Source organism: Alligator sinensis, unplaced genomic scaffold (assembly GCF_000455745.1).
Source record: "Alligator sinensis unplaced genomic scaffold, ASM45574v1 scaffold1261_1, whole genome shotgun sequence".
In the NCBI taxonomy this organism is placed as follows: domain Eukaryota; kingdom Metazoa; phylum Chordata; order Crocodylia; family Alligatoridae; genus Alligator; species Alligator sinensis.
The window spans coordinates 384024-402375 of record NW_005842789.1 but is presented as its reverse complement, the minus strand read 5'-3'; the positions used below and the strand labels follow the sequence as shown (position 1 = coordinate 402375).

Genomic DNA, 18352 nt, shown 5'->3' with positions numbered 1-18352 from the left:
TGCAGACTTCAGGCAGATAGGAAGCCTGAGAGAACAAGGCAGAGCTATTAGGCAGTTTCACTTTCTGATTGCCATTCCACTGTTTATTGTCAATGCTGCCATTTAAAGCTCTTTCCCATCTGGGTTTTAAATTAGCTAGCTGCAGCCTTGGACTTCTCTGCAGCTTCACCGGCGGTCTAGCGGGTGTTGGTACTATTGTGTGCTTGCTTTTCCTTCTCTGTTATATATACATGTGATTAAAATTAATTCTGTACTCGCTTTCCAGGCCTTATGTGTGTGTACAATGGTGTTATGCTGCAGGGTTTGCAAGGCTGAAAGCAGTGTTGACATTTACAAAAATGTTTCTATTCATATCCAATTGGGTAAAAATCTCTCGTATATAATATTTTAAACAAAAAGCCAAGTCTAGGACCTCAATTACCTGGCCGCCTCCAATCTTCAAAATATTAAAAACATGAGAAAGCCTCAAACATTTCAGATGGGCTCGGAGCACATTTGCCTCCCAATGTCATTTAAATGTCACTCACGGGTTCCATCTTCCTATTCTCATTTACTCTCCATTATTCTCTCTCACCTTTAGAAAAGGGGAATGCTGGATTTTTTCCCCCTTCCCCCACCTATTTCTGTTTTGCAAGCATGTTATGTCTTGTGTTTCTTTTTAATTGTAGCCAAAATCAACATGCCTGTCTTTAGTTGTGTTGGCTTCTGTTTTGGACTGGGGTCAGCATGAATATGTCCAGGTCTGGGCAGTACAACAACTATGATGAGGAGCTCTCACTCTTCTTTAGAGTGAGTCAACCCCAAATGGTGTGAATCGCAGTGTTTCCAGTTTGGCATGCATTCATTTGGCTGTGTAGGGGAGTGCCCACTCTCCTTTACAGCATGCCACCCCAAAACACTAGGTTGCATCTACTGCAGGGCTGTCAAACTCATCTGGCCCTGCGGACTGAATGAGCGGTGAGGAGCCCAAACCAGCACAAGTGGCACCTGCCTGGGTGGGCCAATACAGGACACTGGCCTGAGCAGGCATCACAGATGGTGCAGTTTGGGACTAGACCCCAGGGAGCACAATGTACGGTACAGCCCAGAACAGCCCCAGTGAGGACTGCATGTGGCACAGCCCTGGACCTGGCCCCAGCAAGAACTGTGGTTGTTGTATGTCTGGGGCATTGTGCATGGGACCAGTCCAGCACAGCATGTGGGTCAACAGGGCAGTACTGGGAGCCAGGTATGCTTGACACCCCTGATCCAGTGGAATAGCGCTGGTTAAAATTCAGTGGGGTCAGCAGCACCAGGAGAAGGTCTTGCATTACTTAAATCTCACTCAAACTGTGGTCAACAGCTGCAAAGGGGCTAGAGTTGGTCTTTTGCACCAGGGTGGATTTTGCCCTCTGAGATGAAACAATGAGTTTGCATTATCAACTTTTCTTGAAAGAAGAGACCTTTACAATCAAGCATCTCTTTCCACCACATTATAATAATCCTTAAAAGCTAATCAGATCTGGAGTCCACACTAGTTGGACTTTCCTGTAAGTGTTGCTTAAAAGAAAAATCAGAACCACTGTATTAGTAACTGAAACAGTTCCCATTATTTACTAAGAAATATCTCTCTGTGGCAAGAAATATCAGACCCTTATCTCCAGCACAGAGAGGAACGGATTAAGGATTACGCACCTCTTGGAGGCATGGTGGGTGAGTCACTGAAAAATGCCTTGTGAGTGATGACCTAGCACAGGCTTAACCACGGACTGGTGATGATAAAGCGGCAATCAAAAATTAACATGGCCTACATCAGAAAGCTGAAGACAACGAAGAAGAGAATTTACTTCGCTAGATCTCTGGGAATGGATGCCCTCCTTTCAGAACGCCTGTTTGTCCCCTGTCGTTCTACAAAGAACATATAGGGGAAACTCTGCTCCAAGTAAAGTTACGTGTGACATTTAGACCATACTAAGGGCACCCAAAATGTGAGCATCGGTCTCGTTAAAGCAAATTAACTCATGCTAAGTGCCCTCTGAGCATCTCAAAGTTACTCCACTTCAGGTGAGGGTTAACTCCAGGCCATGCTACCTAGTTTGTGTTAAGGTATCTTCAGTCTGCTCCATGGAGATAAAATGAGTAATTTGCAACCCCCCAGTACTCCAGGATGCACCACTCCCAGCACACCCCCCCCCCCCAGCCCCAGAGCAGGGAAGAGCCCAAGTGTCCTTGGTCCTAAGCCAGGGGTGGGCAAAATGCAGCCTGGGGGCCGGATGCAGCCTGCCAGGCCATTCTATCCGGCCCGCCGGGCCCCTAAAAAATTTAGAAAATTAATATTAATTTGCCCTGGGCTGCCTGCCATGCAGCCCTCGATGGCTTGCCAAAACTCAGTAAGTGGCCCTCCACCAGAAATAATTGCCCACCCCTGCCCGAAGCCGTGTCTCTGCTCACAGCCCTCTAGTGGCAAGTCAGAACTGTGCAGGCAAGAAATGGTATTAACTCTTAATGCACGACTGCTCACAGCACGTTCTAACTTTACCTCTGTTTAACATCCCACAGATTTAGTGCAGTCTAAGTGTAACATGTAACTTCAAACTCACTGTAGACCTGGATTTTCTTGTTTGTGAGGTAAATTTGAATCTGGCTGGAAACATGAGGTCAGATCCTCAGCTAGTATAAATCAGTGGCACTCCATTGACATCAGTAGGGTTACACGTATCTATCCAAGCTACAGATCGGGCCATAGAATGCAATTTCTGTCCACATGGGTTGGAAGAAGTGGTGTTATGACACAGATGACCAGAAGTTATGTTTTAAAGCGTCTGTTAAAATAGTTATTTCCTTCATGTACAAGAGCCTAAATCTAATTTTCCCAACTTGTACATTTATTCCTTTGTTTCTTATAAGTGCACCCCACAATCCTGTTCCACCTGCCCAAAATTGCCTCTTAAAAACCAGAAATGAATGGATAAGCTTCAAATTTCAAGAGAAGCTGTAATGCAAAAACGCAACTCCCTGCTGCCCCTTCGGAAAGAAGCTGCAACTCACGGTAAGCACTGATGGTCCAAGCAAGCATCTGCTGGCCAAGGGGAGGAAGTGGATTCTACTGTCAAAGGTACTTCACAGACTCTGTCCTGGCCCCAACTCTACACAGGCAGCATAAGCGTAAGCAGAATAGCTAAACCCATCTGACATGGCATGGAAGGAAAAGAGATGGACACTATACTGCCACTCATACACTTGATATTGCCAGATCCTGCAGGTTCATCACAAGCCTCAGGATGGTTGGAGTATAAAGCCTCAGCTCCTGGAGTCAGGTGATTGTGTGTGAACCTCAATGTCTTTTTTTTTTTTTTTTTAACCAAGTCCGTTTCTTGCCTTCATGTTTGCATTGACAAGCTTGAGCACTGGGAGCTGGAAGGTTGAAACCAGAGAAAGCAGATCAAAAGGCCTCAGGATACATGAAATCAAGCTCACCTACCTCCTGCAATGTCCAATGAGATCAACACTCCCAGCACTCTCAGTGCCCAAACATTGCTCTTGGGAATGATTCTGTGCTCAGGAGCAGATATTGATATGCTGCTGCAGTCACACAAGAAATAAATATCCTTTAAGAGCATTGAGTGTTAATGAAGTTCCAGTAAGACTGATGCCCCAGTCAGGGTTCAAATGGATCTGTTGTATTTGCCAATCTTGGTTGACTTCCGAGGCCTAAAAGAAAGATAACTACCCTCACAAAGGAAAGGAAGTTCGTCTCCTGCAGTTCCCCCAGCATCTGTCAATGCTATATGGACAGATTTAAGACAAACAGATCTGTTCAATGTGTGGAGGATGGAAGCAGACAATGCCATCTCTGCCTTATGAATGGAAAGGAGCCCAAGCTGCAGCCCTAAAGATGTCTATTCCTTTATTTCTTTCCTCTACTTCTTTCTGCCCAGGTTGCTGCTATAGATCTGGGAGCACTCGCTTCCATCCCTTGGGGAGGTGTCTTGTTGGAAATGATATAGAATTCATGTCTAGGCATTTCCTCCAGCTGCTCTATGCTCACCTTCCTCTGTGCCTTTTTATAAAATTATATTTTAGGTGTGAATTTAGTACTGGAGTGACAAGCCTGGAGACTAGAGTCTTTAGTTTTGCTCCCAGATCAGGTACAGGAGCAAGACAAACTCTTCTCAGCCAAGGTCAGCACCCCCTATCCCACTATTCACACCCTGCATTCTCTGCTGAGATTGCCAAAAAAGGTGGTGCCATTAGCATCCACCACGGCTATGGCTCCCATGAGGGGGACTCCTGTGCTCTGAGGACTGGGCTGAGGCCACTAAATTCATAGCCCAGAGGCTACCCAGAAATCTGTGCCTCCTGTGCAGTACTCCCAGGCCACCCTTCTCTTTCTAAGAACACTGCCTGTTCCCAAGCCACAAGCTGCCACCAGCTCATCTGTAGCATGGGTCTCCCCACCTTCTGGAGCACTGGAAATCTGGCCATTGCTCACTGGAACAAGGTGTCCAGGGACTAAAAGGATGCTGCAAGTGTAAAGGAACAATGTGTTTGCTTCAGAAGCCTGGTGCAGGCCACCAGAATCATTGCAGCCAGAATATAAAACACCAGATAGGCTCTTTGATGCCCAAGGTGCCATTCTAACAAGGCAGTGAGGAGCCTGGTAATAGAAAGGACAGTGAAACATTAGCCAAGGGGAGGCTGTACTGGAACTCAGAGGACCTTGATAAACAATAATGTGGGCACAATATTAGTTTGGTGCTCAGGAGAACTGGGTGCAATCCCAGCTCTGCCACAGACTCCCTGTATGACCTGGGGCAAGCCACTTAATCTCCCTGGGTCAGATCCTAGTCTGCCTACTAGGTGCTTCAGAGTGATCCTACTGCACCCTGCTCAAATCCCTGAAACATCATTAATATGCTTACTTTTTGACACATCATCATCTCGGCCTGACAACTAAGTCCCACAAAGCAAGCAGCAAGCAGGAAGAGGACTTGCCTATCACTTATATTAGCTGTTTAACAGGGACTTGTGCTGGGTGCAATAGGATTGAGCTAAGGTGCCTAAATTTTATAGGTGGAAGAGGATCTGATCCCCATGACTCAAGTGCTTATCTGTAAACAGGGTTGATGACACATCCTTGGTTGATCAGGCCATAAGCTCTCTGGGGCAGGAACAAACCCTCCTTATCTACATGTACTGCACTTAGCACCAGGGGGGCTCTTCCTTCCAATGGGATTTTTTGGGCAGCACCATGATATAAATAAGTGAATAATAAAGGCATCAGCAGCAGATAGAATGTCAAAGTACCTGGAATTTAAACGATGCCCTCAGGACCCAATGAAGGCATAGAGGTTTCAATTTGTCAAGTAGCTGTGATACGTGTCACAGATTGATGCACGTGTTACACGGAGATGCAGAGGGCTGCCATGAACGCCAGGGTACAGCAAGGGCTTAACGTTATGCCTCTGGGTGCTTGGGGAATTGCAATGCTATAGAAAGGCTTTTGCTTTCCTCTTCATTTTCATACTCACAGCTTAAACCTGTGGTTCTCAACCTTTCTAGACTTCAGGTCCCTCTTGGAAAATGCCAGCTCTTAGTTTCACTCTTTTTTTTAACTATGGAAAAATACTAGAACAATTCTTGTGTTGCAAAGAACTCAGACAGACTGCAGCAGGTCAGAATGGTTTTAACACATGGATCCCTATTTGAAACCTCTGGGTTTATCTTGTAAATCTTGTTTGAACATCTAACAGTGCTAATGTTGTGTGGCACCCTGTGGCACCCTTGAAAGGATCTCAAGGCACCCCATGGTGCTATGGCACTCTGGTCCAGAGTCACTGGTTTAAACCTTAACCAAGATGCTGTGCTGTGCAAGATTTACGAGCAACACCTCTATTTTGCCACTCACTAGGTAAAAACTCATCTCTGATTAAAAGGAAGAGATGTGCTGGTGACTGGTACCCTGCACAGTTTGTAAAGGGAGCTCAGTTTCCTACAGAACCTGGAGGACCAGTCCCGAACCCAGCATCAAGTCAGATGCCCAGCCCCACAACACATAAGGGCAGTCAAGATGAGGTACAACAAGACAAGGTACTGTGTGTTGGCATTTCTGGATACTGGGTCTGCGGCTGTCCAGTCGCATACATGGAGAGAGGTGTGTGGGTTTCAGGAGGAAACCAAGACACAGTCCTGGGAAACAAGGCTTGGACAGGAAGAACAATTCATGGGCCAGAAGGCAGGTAAAAGTCATGTGTATGGGCAGAAGGGGTTCTTTGCATTTCTGAATGTTTTTTTGCATCCTCAAGGGTGTCGCTGAGTGCCTGTCTCTGATGTGACCTGGCACTGTGCTATAACCCCTACCGCTCTGCACACACAGCCCTGCCAATGTGCTTCAATTCTGATCTCCAGCTCCAGGCTCCACACAGCTGGGCCTAGGGCACTACAGTCTTGACCCATAGCTCCTCCAGATGTTTCTGCTGTTAGGGCCCCTGAACCCTGATCCACAGCACCACCTTTGATCCCCCCGCTGTGTCCTCTCCCCACCCAGCTCTGCTAGCACTCCTGGTTCCTGCCTTGCAGCCCCACGACTCTGCCTCTCCTGAGCAGACTGCCAAAGAGGCAGCAAGATTTTGCTGTACATAGGAATCCACTTGCCAAGGTGGGGAGTGAGACCAGCAAACTCAGCTTGTTGGTGCCTAAAGAGGGGGTTGGATGCTAGGTCTCTAGCAGAGCATTCTAATCCTACTGCAGCCAGAGCCGCCTTCCCAGCTCACTCCCAGACAGCGGGACTGCTGCAGCAGTGGTGGGAACAGGGTGAGTCAGACCTGTTATCTTAGGCCTTTCCACTTGAAGGTATTGTGACTACTAAGGATGGAGGAGCTCTGGGGCTCAGACCTGCTGCCTCTGTGGGAAAGCACAAGTCACTGTAGAAATACCTTCACTTTCTTTGTGAGCTCCAGCTGGGTCCCCCTTCTCCTTGCCCTCCCCTTCCCTTTCCTCTTGCCTGCAAAGCAACATAGCGCTGTTCACACCTTGGGGCCTGCTTTGGCTAAGGGCACAGACTGCATTCACTGCTGCTGGCTCCGGGTGGCAGCTCAGCAGCAGCAGCAGCAGAAAGCAGAGCACGATTCTACAGTCCCCAGCTTTTCCCCCCAAAATTAGGCCCCACAAAGGATCCTAGGGAGGTGGTTCTGCCTCAGGCTGCTATTCCAGAGGCTCCTGCTGACACACTTGCTCAGGGTTATGTCACATACCTGAAGTCACGAGGTGAGACTGCAAAGCCCCTTGGGGCCCTTTTAGAAGCAGATCCCATCATGACTCCTGTTAGTAAGCTCATTGCTTGGCTGTCAAGGGAGGGCACTGCTGTGGCAATCCCCAGGTGAGCACCACTGGAGAGGGATGAAGCAGCACCACCAGGGACATGATGACAGCTCTGGGCCTGTACCTGGACATCCCAATGGGGTGGCCCTGCCTCTGCTGCAGACAGAGGTGTTATCCTTCAAATGGCTTCGCTTCTGCACTGGAGAGCACCGTCATGTGGTGGGGAGTAAGCATAGGGCTGTGGGGGAGCAGGAACCACCTGCCCATAGGTGGCTGCTCAGGGATCTGTGAAACAATTCAGGCATTCCTCTCACCTGGCACCACCAAGCAGCGTCATCCCTCAGGGCTGAGGGAGGAATTTCATTTGTGTTTCCAGGAAGAGTGGCACATGCAGGCACAGTTCAGGATGGGGAGGAAGAACAGAGCACCTTTGTGCTTTGTGCTTCCAAGCTGGACAGGGCCTGGAACGGCCCTGTTATAGCTCACAGAACCTGGGGAGCTGCTCTGACTTTTGGCTGTCCTTCCTGGGCTGCCTCTGGACAGCTCCACGCCGTAGCACTTCAGCAAAACCTCCAGGGAGCTCCATGCACAGGCCCCAAACTAGGGGAATTTTCACCCAGCCCCTGGGCACCAGCCTGGTGTTGTTGTAGGGCTGTGGCAGAGAGGGGAACCCTTACATTCATTGCAGACCTGAGCTTCAGCAAGGACCAGAAGCTCCCTCAAGCCCTAGAGAATCACAGAAGGGACCTCATGTCTGCACATAAGCCTGCAGCACAAGGCTGAGCCCGAGGGCACTAGAAATTTGCAACAGGATGCAGGGCTAGTTCCATCCAGGTCCTAGGCTCCATGCCCACTCCAGGTGTTGTGATCTGTCAAACTGGGTGTGGATTTACAGTCTCAGGCCCATGCCAGAGAATGGGCATCCACTTCACAACCCTATCCAACCACCCTGCTGCCATACACACATGTACAAAGAGCCAAGATCTAGACAGCTCAGTGTGACATCTGTGTGTGCATGTGTTGGGGGAAAGGAGCTTGCCCTTTCTTTGCCTGTTGTGGCCCTGCTCTCTCTGTTACTGGATTGAACTGGCGAGCCAGTCATTCTTCCACTCCATCCATTAGGATATCAGTGTTGGGGACATGGACTTCCAGTTTATCTAGACTCCAAGTCTACGCCACTAGCTCAAGCTCAAGGGAAACCTCCACTCCAGGCTCAGATTCCACACAATCCACCCAAATCTAAGCCCTCTGCCAGCACAAGATGGTTTGACACCAACATGATTAGTTTTACAATGCCTGAACTGACAATGTATTCAGTAGAGAACCAGGGCTGAGTTGCGTGGTTCTGATTTAAGCCCTGGTTCCTGGTAAAAGCCCATCCAAATAAGGGTAAAAGCTAAGTATTGGTCTCTACTGTACAGTATAATCACATAAATGCATGGGCCCAAATTGCTATAACTTTACGCTCAGAGCTAAGAGTCCAGCATGTCAGATGCATACTGGATACTGAGCTCTTGGGAAAAATCTAGTTCTTATCTCAGTGCCTAAGTGGGAACTGAGCTCTTCTGAGGATCAGGGTTTGAACCCCTTGGGAAACCAATGTGCCATAAACAAACATATGTGCAGATGCAGAGTTACAGCCAGCACCAACTCCACTGCCTATCTCATGCTTCTGACCTTGCACTAGAGAAGTGCGCTTAACCAGGAACGGAAGGCTAATAAAATTGCTTGGTTAGAGGCATGTCCAGAGAGGCATTTGGGGGTTTGTCATGGGGCCAGGGATGGGCCTGGTGAGCCTGTGAATGTGGAAAGATCTGCCAGTGTGATGTATGCACTGAGGGCCTCTGTCCCCTTGTGAACCTTTGCAATGAGTGAGACAGGGCAGGTGAGAAATGTTGAGCAGAGTAGCACTTACAGACCTGGGGGAGGCCCAGAGCAGGGGTTTTAGCCCCAGGAAGAGCCTAGATATACCATGAGTCTTCATTTTAACCCCTTGAGGCAGAGGGGTAGAGGCAGGGACTGCTTTAGGTCCATTTAGCCTCTCTCTGAACCTTGGCCAAGCCCAATTCCATCTCTGGGCTTGTGATTCAATAAGGGTTGGGGGGAAGTGGGTGTGGTTTCCCCCTAGCCCTTCCTACTTCTGGGGAAGGGAAATCCATCTCTTCTCTTGTATAGCTGCTAGCCCCCCAGGGAAGTTGAATCATGCATACCCCTTGCCCCCACCACATCCATTCCCACTCCAGGACATACTAGCCACCCCAGATATCACATCTCCCCTTGTATGCCCCCAGGCTTTCCACATGAAGGGCAAATCAGTCTCCAATGTATTTCCTCTAAGGCCCAATCCCCACCTACATGTGCCACCATGACACGCCAAGTGTACTCATACCCCTGCGGAAGTAGGGCAGGAGCAAATGCCAACCCAAGCCTATCAGCCTATTTATATTCCATGTGACTCCCCCACCCCAACCCCGTATACCCTGGAGGCCTGGGCTAGAGCCCCTGGAGCATCTTGAAAAGCTGCATGAGTTGGGAGAAGCAAGGGCCATACCCCTGACTGAAGAGTGCCTCTTACCTGATCCCGCATTCTCTCCTGCTGCCCACGGATTGCCAGGGCATGCTGTGGGTACTTGCTCTTCAGGTGGTCCATGAAGGCATCCCGCTTACGCTCCATCTCCGACTTCTGGAGTCCGGTCAGGGCCTCCAGGCTCTGGGCGGCGATCACCGTGTGCCGGCGCTCTGAGGTGTGCACCAGCCCTACATTGGAGAAACGCCGAGTCCCGTTGCCCAGGGTCCTGTACTCCCGCGGGTACTCTGCATCATCTGCTGAGATCATGTGTGTGCTAGTCCTCTCGGGATCTACACAGGGTGGGAGGAGAAAGCAGAGCAGGGGTCAGGGACCTTGCCACTGGCCCTCTGTCGGCCCCTCCTTGCCATGACTTGGAGGACAGACTGGGCTGAAGGGGGAGCCCAGCCATGACTGGTCTACTGTGGAGTGGTTGGGTTGGGGCTGGGATGAATGAGCTGAAGCAAGGGGGTGACTGCATTGGATGGGAGGGACCTGGTTGCTACCTGAATCCCCTGTCCTTGGCAAAGCCTAGGCTCCTCCCAGTGCACTCTCTGGCTTTGTTTCCCTCACTCTTAAGCTATGTGCTGAACTCCTGCAACGGAAGAAATGGACACCAATGAGGCCAGCAACTCGTGACGGGGCTGGCAGGGTCTGAGCCTGGTCTGACAGGAGCTGGAATTTCAGCCATTCAACTGAGGCAACAGATCCCAGAAGCCATCCCATAGGTTCTTCCAATGCCCCCTGCTATCACGGACATAATGGGTCCTTAGGGAGGGGACGACAGTTGGGGAGGATCCTGAATGATTTGCATGGGGGCATGGTTCTTGACTGTGCAGGGTACTGTGGTTTATGGATCCACTCGCTGGCCCAGGCAATATTTAAAGGGGCACTGTAAAGCACTCAAGACCAAGCATGGCATCTCATGAAGAAGCGTCCCCAGGTTGGTAAGTATCTCGTGATGTATTGGGCACATTCACTACCAGCCAGCAGGCACCAAATGACATCAAGAAAATATAGAGTCCGAGCTGACTGGGAATACAATGCCTTGCCTAGCTCTCTGCTAAGGCTGGGGGCTTAGGGCCAGATTTCTAAGGGCTCAGCCCTCGCCATGGGCACTAGATCGTCCAAAGGACATCCAAAGGCATATACATCAGGGAAGATTTAATGCTCAGCATCCAGCAGGGCAGATGGGGAAACAGAGAGGTGCGTACACTGGGAGGGAGGGAGACGCTGTTTGTCACACAGCAAAGACAAATGAATCAAGAAGGGGATCATTTAAACTTCTGAGGGGGATTTTTTAAAGCCGGCAATGGAAGTGAGTTTTAAAACCAGGGCTCAAATGTTTGATGGCGTCTGTTTAAATTGCTCCTCAAATAGAAACCACCGGAAAAATTGGCATGCCCTGGGTTTGTCCTCACTGATGAGATGACAGCTTCGCCAGGGAATTGGCACTTCTCCCACCTACTCTCTCTTTCTCTCTCTCTCTCTTACTCACTCAGCCCCAGAACTGGGTCACGGAGCCTCAGGTCTGAACAGGGATGTGGGAGAAGGAGATGGGTTGATTTCAGGCTCATGGAGAAGGGGGCCGTGCAGGGGTGGGTGGGAGTAAAAATACAGGCCTGGAGCAGAGGGCAGGGGCTTGAGGCTGCAATCAAGGCTCTGTCCTGAAGGTGATTGCAGCAGGGGCCACGAAAGGGAAGGAAGAGGCGAGACTGGATCTGGAGGGCCACCATCCCGGGAGAGGGGCAGACACAGGGACAGGACAGGCAGAACCACGGAGACATGACATTCAAAACAAAATACTAAACGGTCGCTTCAAAAGAAAAAAAGGGTAAAAATAACCAAATAAAACAGTCAGAGACCCACAAAGGATGGAGGCCTGGACGCTGCTCTGGAGCAGAGACAGACAGAAGGACACAGACAAACGGAAAAACCAAAAAAAGAAAATGAAATGCAGGCCAGTATGTGGGAAGGATCCTTTCCAACCATCGGCGCCAGCAACATCCTGAGGCTAAGGATAGGGCTTGTGCAGTGCTACATCCCTTCACTCCCTCACCCTGTGTAGGGATGTCCTTGCTGCACAGAAGCACAACCAGCCTGCCTAGATCCCACAAAGCCTGCCCAGGACCTGTGCCCAGCCAGCTCCCTGCAGTAGTCTTCTTCCCCATGTAGGGCCCAGTGTGTCTCTCCCTGCACTTGTGTAATCCAAATCTCTGCTCTTCCCAAGCAGACACAGCTCCTCCAGACTAGCCACAAAACCAGTCACCCCAGGGACTTTTCCCTTCATGCACCAGTAGTAGGTTCTTGGCATCTCAAATTAGGAACAACTTCTGCCTCTCTCCCTAGAGCAAAACATCTCTGCCTCAGAGGCACTGAGCTGGTGGGATGCTCCCCTCTTGCTGCAGGGAAGGGCTCTTCCTATGCACAGGAAAGATCTGCTCTCATCCCTTTCAGGCCAGTCTCTGTCCAGCCAAGCTGGGAAGGTAACCCTTCCTGAGGAGCCTCTACTTGCTCCCAATACCAGACTTGCAATTGCAGCTCCAATGGGCAGCCCCTCTCTCATAGGCCAGGCCCCAGCTCCAAGGCACCTCAAGCTGGGATAAAATAACTGCTGTCAGAGAGAAAGGATGGTTTTGTGCATGAGGAGCTGGGTTGTTCTGTTTATTGCCATGCAGTTTCTAGCTTCTCTGTGGAGACAGCTGAACTGGCACTAAAGGAGAATCTCCACTGTCTAGAGCAGTGGTACTTAATCTTTTTAGACTCAAGGCCTCCCTCATTAGACTCAAAACACCCCTGGGAAAATGCCAGGTCTTTGCTTTCACCCATTTTTTGACTACAGAATAATAAATAGAGCAATTCTTCTGTTGCAAACAACTCAGAAAGCCCACAACAGGTCAGAATGGTTTGGACACTATGGGTTCCTGTTGGAAATCTCTGGGTTTGTCTTGTGAATTATGTGTACCTGTTTGCAGACCTAACAGAGCTAATATTGCCTAGGACCCTGAAAAGGATCTCATGACACATCAGGGTGCCTCAGCACTCTAATTGACACTCGCTGGTCTACAGCCTATGACACATAGGTCAGGATGGTTTCTATCCACTAGGGTCAGGGATTGGATCACCAGTATAATATCTTTCTCTGGTACTTACATGGCCCCTGTGACTCTCATCTCTGAAGCACTCATAATCTTTACTGCCGTTTCCCTGTGAGGTAAGGGCAGTGTTGTGTTCCCCAGGTGGAGACCCGAGCAGGAGAGAAGCTAAGACACTTGCCCACTGTTCCACAAGAAGCCTGTGGCAGTGTGTGGAGCTGAATGCAGATCTCTCGAGCTCCAAGCTAGTGCTCTCACCCTGGGTTCTTCCTCCCTCACCCTGAATAGGAATCAGCATAAACCAATAATGGAACTAGGGGTGAGTGAGCAGGGCACAAACCCCAGGTGCCAATTAAGAGAGGGTGCAAAAATGGCAGCTGTTGCCAGCCCAGCCACCACCACTACCACTGGCCCATCTGCTGCCCCAGCCACCATTACAGCCCTGGGTGCAGAAAGTGCTTGTTAGGCCTGTTATAATACATTTCCTTCTCTCAATTAATTTCCTTCCAAAGCTCTACAGAAACCCAAATCCTTTCCAAACTCTCATAAAGCTTACAAACTCCCAGCAAGGGAGGAAAGTATCAACAAACTCATTTTTATTAATGGGGACAAATGTGAGGCTTCAGGGACAGCAAAGTGACTTGCACAAGATCACACAAGGAGCCCCGTGGCAGAGTGGTCACAACCAGGTAGCACTTCCTAGGCTAGTGCTTGGCACCTGTAGCCCACCTGTCAGCTCTGTGGCCCTTGGAAGGATGATAAGATGTGCGGAAAGAGAGGCAATCAGATGGAAAGCAGCAAAAGAAAAAGGGAAAGGTTTGCCCAGTCTGCAGACATGGATAATTTATTAGCTGCACGTCGCAATTTTAATTTCCACTGATGTTGTGCCGAGAGTACGCAATGCAAGCGGTAATTAATGACTAGAAGTCCCCACATGCTGCGAATGCCTGTAGCTTTCCTGGTGCTTGAAAGAGGAGGGCAGCTCGGGCTCTGTCCCCCCTTGGCCAATTCAAGAATGGCGTTTTACATTTTCCATGTGCTGAGGCGACTTTGACACCTTCTTCCTTTCCCTCCACCCCAACTCTGGCCTACTCGGCCAGGAAAAGAACAATCCCACTAGATGTGAAAGGAGGTCCTGGCTGCGGAAAGCTGCTTTGGAGGGCCTTTTTAAAGCTCTTGGTGTCAGGAGCTGAACCCAAAGAAGCCCTGGGCAAGTGTTAGCTGCCACCATTCAAGTACATGGAAGCAGGCCATGAGATGTCTTTGCTACTTGCCCAGTGCATGGACTATTCTGGCTACTTGCAACATTTACATCCTAGGAATTTGTCCCATTAAGGCTTTGCGTTCTTGTTAGCTACTTAACCTTGATTCATTATTCATCTATGTCCTTTGTTTATTTTTTCCCCTACTTCCCTTTCCTGTTAACTAAGTCAGGGAAGATTTTCCCTCTCTCCTTAATTATTTACCAGCCTGACATATTAGATTTATAACAACTTGCTTTGTTATTAATGTAGGACAATGCAGAGGGAGCGCGATCATCACCCTTCGTTGTATGACAGTGGTAAGAACTTAAGCATGTCTACATCTTAGTGGCAGTGCGTTCCAGCTGGGATATCCCCAGGTTAACTCCATCCATTCACTCCAAAACCAGAAATATGCCGGTCAAGCCGCTCTACCCACTCATTCAAGACCAGAAATATGCTGGTCAAGCTGCTCCATGGTCATCCCCAACAACTGCTCTCAAGTGCACTGGAGACAGGTCTAGAGAACTGACCATGGTGGGGACATCTCTGGAATGGCCTCACTGCTAATTTGCCAACTTTGGAGCATGCAAGGTAGGAGCAGGTGGACAGGCATATTCAGATGCATCCCTGTGAAGAGATGCAGCCCCCACAGTGTACACATACCCTAAAGGCTCCCGTTGAGAATGAGGATCTACTGCACTTGGTGCAGGCTATACAAACCAAGTAAGAGACTATTCCAAAGAGATTCCAGTCTAAATGGACCAAATGTGTGCAGGCTGAGGAGAAGGAAGCATTGTTCCCATGTCATGGATGGGGAACAAGCATGCAAGGAGAATAAGAGTAGTACTCAAGTATGAACCTTAGTTTCGGTCCCTGACAGGCCTGAACAGAGCCAGGGTGATCTGCCCAAAGACATGCAGAAAGTCTTCATCCAAGCCAGGAATTGAACAATGCTCCATTGAGGCTTCTACCACAGGACTTCCCTTCCTATCTCAAGGCTCCGTTTTCCTTCAGAGACAACCAGGCCCAACTCTCTTACAAGCAGCTCCGTCCTCCAGTGAACTAAGCCTAAGTCATACATCAATGAAACTCTAATTCTCTTGCTAACAAAATGGGCTGAAGCAAAAAGATGGAAGATAAGACTTATGGGCCCTCTTCCACCAGCCTCCTCTGTGATCTCAGGCAAGTCACTCAACACCTTCTCCGTGCCAAAGTTTGTCCACCTGCAAGACAGGGATAATGTCCATTTCAACTAAACAGCTCAGATCCTCCAAGAGAAGGTGCTACAGGAAGCACACTCCATAGAAATGCATCTTATAACTCATTCCTAGCTTTTGTGACAGCCCAGGTTTAAAGGGAAGCCAGTGCAGGGCATGGACCAGGCAGGGTGCTGGAAGAGGAACTCAGGGCTACTAGCCACTATAAGCAATTTGCTGAAGAAACCTTTGCTAAATGCCACCATTCATGGGAGGTACCTGAAATGTAGTTGGAGCCATTTCTCTTGTCTTTACTACCCTGGTAAACTGCTTTCTTTCAGGACCTGGCTTCCCCCAATTCACCCTCCATGGAACCTCTCCCATAAAATATATTTGTCACACAGTGTTTGAACTCTTCCTTCCACCTGGCTGGCTCCTGAAGGACTCACTCTATTACCACACCACAGCCTTCCCTGTTCAAGTGGCATGGGATAGCAGTGCCCTGACTCCAAGCCACTCAATGACATCAAGTCTGCAGCCCCACCAGTGCAGCCCCTCCCTGTTCTCTGATGCCTCATTAAAGCTGTCCCTAGGAACTAAGCTGGGACAGGGGGGCAGGAAAGGTCCAGGCTTTGCGCATGGTGAAGCAGAAACTGTGGCAGCCTGAGAGGCCATGCTTGCCCTCTCCAGTCAGTGTTTGAAGAAAGGTCTAGTGTTTTTGAGGGTCTAGCAAGGCCCAGCCAGGCCATTTACTGGCCAGGCCAGTGATGGGTCTGCCTTGGGAAAGGGGCTGGCTTCAGGCTGCAGTGCCTGTGTATTTCTGCAGGGAAGCCCATCACCTATCTCATCTACCCCAACTTTCTCCATTGCCCCCTGCCCATCAGGATGGGACTCTGCAACCATCTCCTTCCCCTCCTGTTACCCATGTCCTTGGCTCCATCTCAGCCTGTGTGAGGGACAATACCAGCCTGCTGGGGGGAGGGGGAGGGAACTAAGATGCCAGGATCATGCCCTCTGTGTCCCTGGCTCCAGCTACATCCTGAGTGAGTTTCCCAGGTTCCAAATCCCTTCTGAGCTGGATACAGTGCAGGTGGGTGTAGGGGTGGTTCACCCTTATTGAAGCAGATGGAACCGCCAAGGCCATTGATCCTACAATAGGGACAACCAGATGAGCACAGGACCCCTCCTACCTCAAACCTTCCTCAGGCTGCCAGGCTTAGTGCGGGCTGCAGATGGTCTGGGGATGTGGGCATGTGGGCAAAGAATGGTTAGTAGGTCTCCGTGACTATGGCTCCCTGAGATATGTTATCCAAATGAATCCCCCAAGATGTGCACATGCGTGGGAGATTAAGTTCTTTTGGTCCATGACATCTGGTGGAGTCATACCTATGCCCTAAATATACGCATGCTTTCCCCTGCAAAGGCATAGAAGGTACCACAACCCAAGGGTTCCTTCAGGAACACAGAATTCCAGAAGATTGTTCATGGGAAAGGAGAAGGGGTGGGGGAATCCAAGTGGATGGCACCTCTCAAAGAACTGTACTTACTTTAGATAAGTAACTGCTCTTTGGGTCTTTGACTGTCCACATGGATTTGTTCTAGGTGACTCTCAAGTTGTTACCTGTTTGTAGGAGGTGAGTAGGAGAAGTCCTACTGAAATGCTGACTGAAACCTCCCAGCCAAAACTAGCCACTGATCTGGAAGCCTCCACCAAAGAAGCATCTTGTAAATGTATCAACCGAGTTCTGGAACAGAATGTTCTGAACTTCAGCTGACCGCCTCTGCCAAGTGATGCCCTCTGGGGAGCGTCCAGGCTGTCAGTGGTTGCAATGCTAGATCTGGGTGTAGGATCTGTCCATTACTCAGCAAAGCTGCTGCTACAGATAAAGGACCTAGAAGCTGCATTGTGAGAGTTATCAGATTCAAATATCAGAACTCCCAGACTGTACCAGGGCTATCACGATCATCAGTCCAGTAGCTGGTCCCAGACTTAACAAGACTCTTGGGACTATGGGGTTTGGGATGATGGGCCTACATCAGTCCTGGCATGCAGGGGATGAGAAAGGCATCTGACAGCAAGCCCAGATTGGAATCTCCTCCAAGAACTGTCCTCTCAGGGCTCTGCTGAAGCGTTAAGATGCAAGGAGAGGCCATGATGACTATACCAAGTCCAGAGGCAACTGGCCTCCTGACAGCAGAGATAACCTGGCTTCTGCCTCTCTGCTGATGTAATGCACATATGATGCCATCTAGCAGCACCTGATTTGTCCATCCCTGAACCAGTAGCAGAAATGCTTTGCATACCAGGCTACATGCAGATGAGCTGTTTGAGGGGAACACATTGGCCCTGAGCTGGCAGGTGATTTTTGATGAGGTCTCCAGTGCTGAGGGGACATGTCCCTTGCCAGAGTCTGGGTAGGTAGTGAGGTGGAGAAGTGTAAAACCCTTGCACACTCAAAGAGGATCTTTCCATGGATTTAACAATGAGGGGACTTCATTGCAGGACCAGAACTGACATATCCATAAGGTGACTGCTTGGCAGATCTATTGATTTCAACCCCTCTTGCATGAAGCAGAGGTGAAGCCCATCAAAACATGTTGCAAAGGGGCGTGAAGCCATGTCCCAGGTGCTTGAGACATGTTCTTCATGACATCTTGGGTCAGCCTGGACTTTATGAGGCATAATGAAGTCTGGAATCCTTCTTAAGGAAGGTAAGCTCTTGCTGGCCTGCAATCTAACGTGGCTCCAATGGACTCCGTGTTTTGGCTGCAGGCACGTAGATTTATCTCTGTTGGTGACGAGATTCAGCATTGCAGAGAGCTCTAACATTACTTGAATCATGCTGGTGAGCTACTGTGAACTTCCCTAGATGGCCCAGTCATTGAGAAATCTAGGAGCTTACATGGTTTCTCCTGTGCTGCTTCTCATGGCATATCCTGGGTTTCTGCCAT

At 49.5% G+C, this 18352-nt stretch overlaps 1 protein-coding gene across 1 annotated transcript in view; it reads right to left on the bottom strand.

Annotated features, from left to right (window-relative positions):
• SRCIN1 (SRC kinase signaling inhibitor 1) overlaps positions 1-18352 on the bottom strand; it is a 174277-nt gene that overhangs the window by 92705 nt on the left and 63220 nt on the right. The window contains exon 3 of the mRNA XM_025191133.1: positions 9875-10158. Within this exon, the coding sequence (XP_025046918.1) occupies positions 9875-10158 (284 nt within the window). The remainder of the gene's footprint in view (positions 1-9874; positions 10159-18352) is intronic.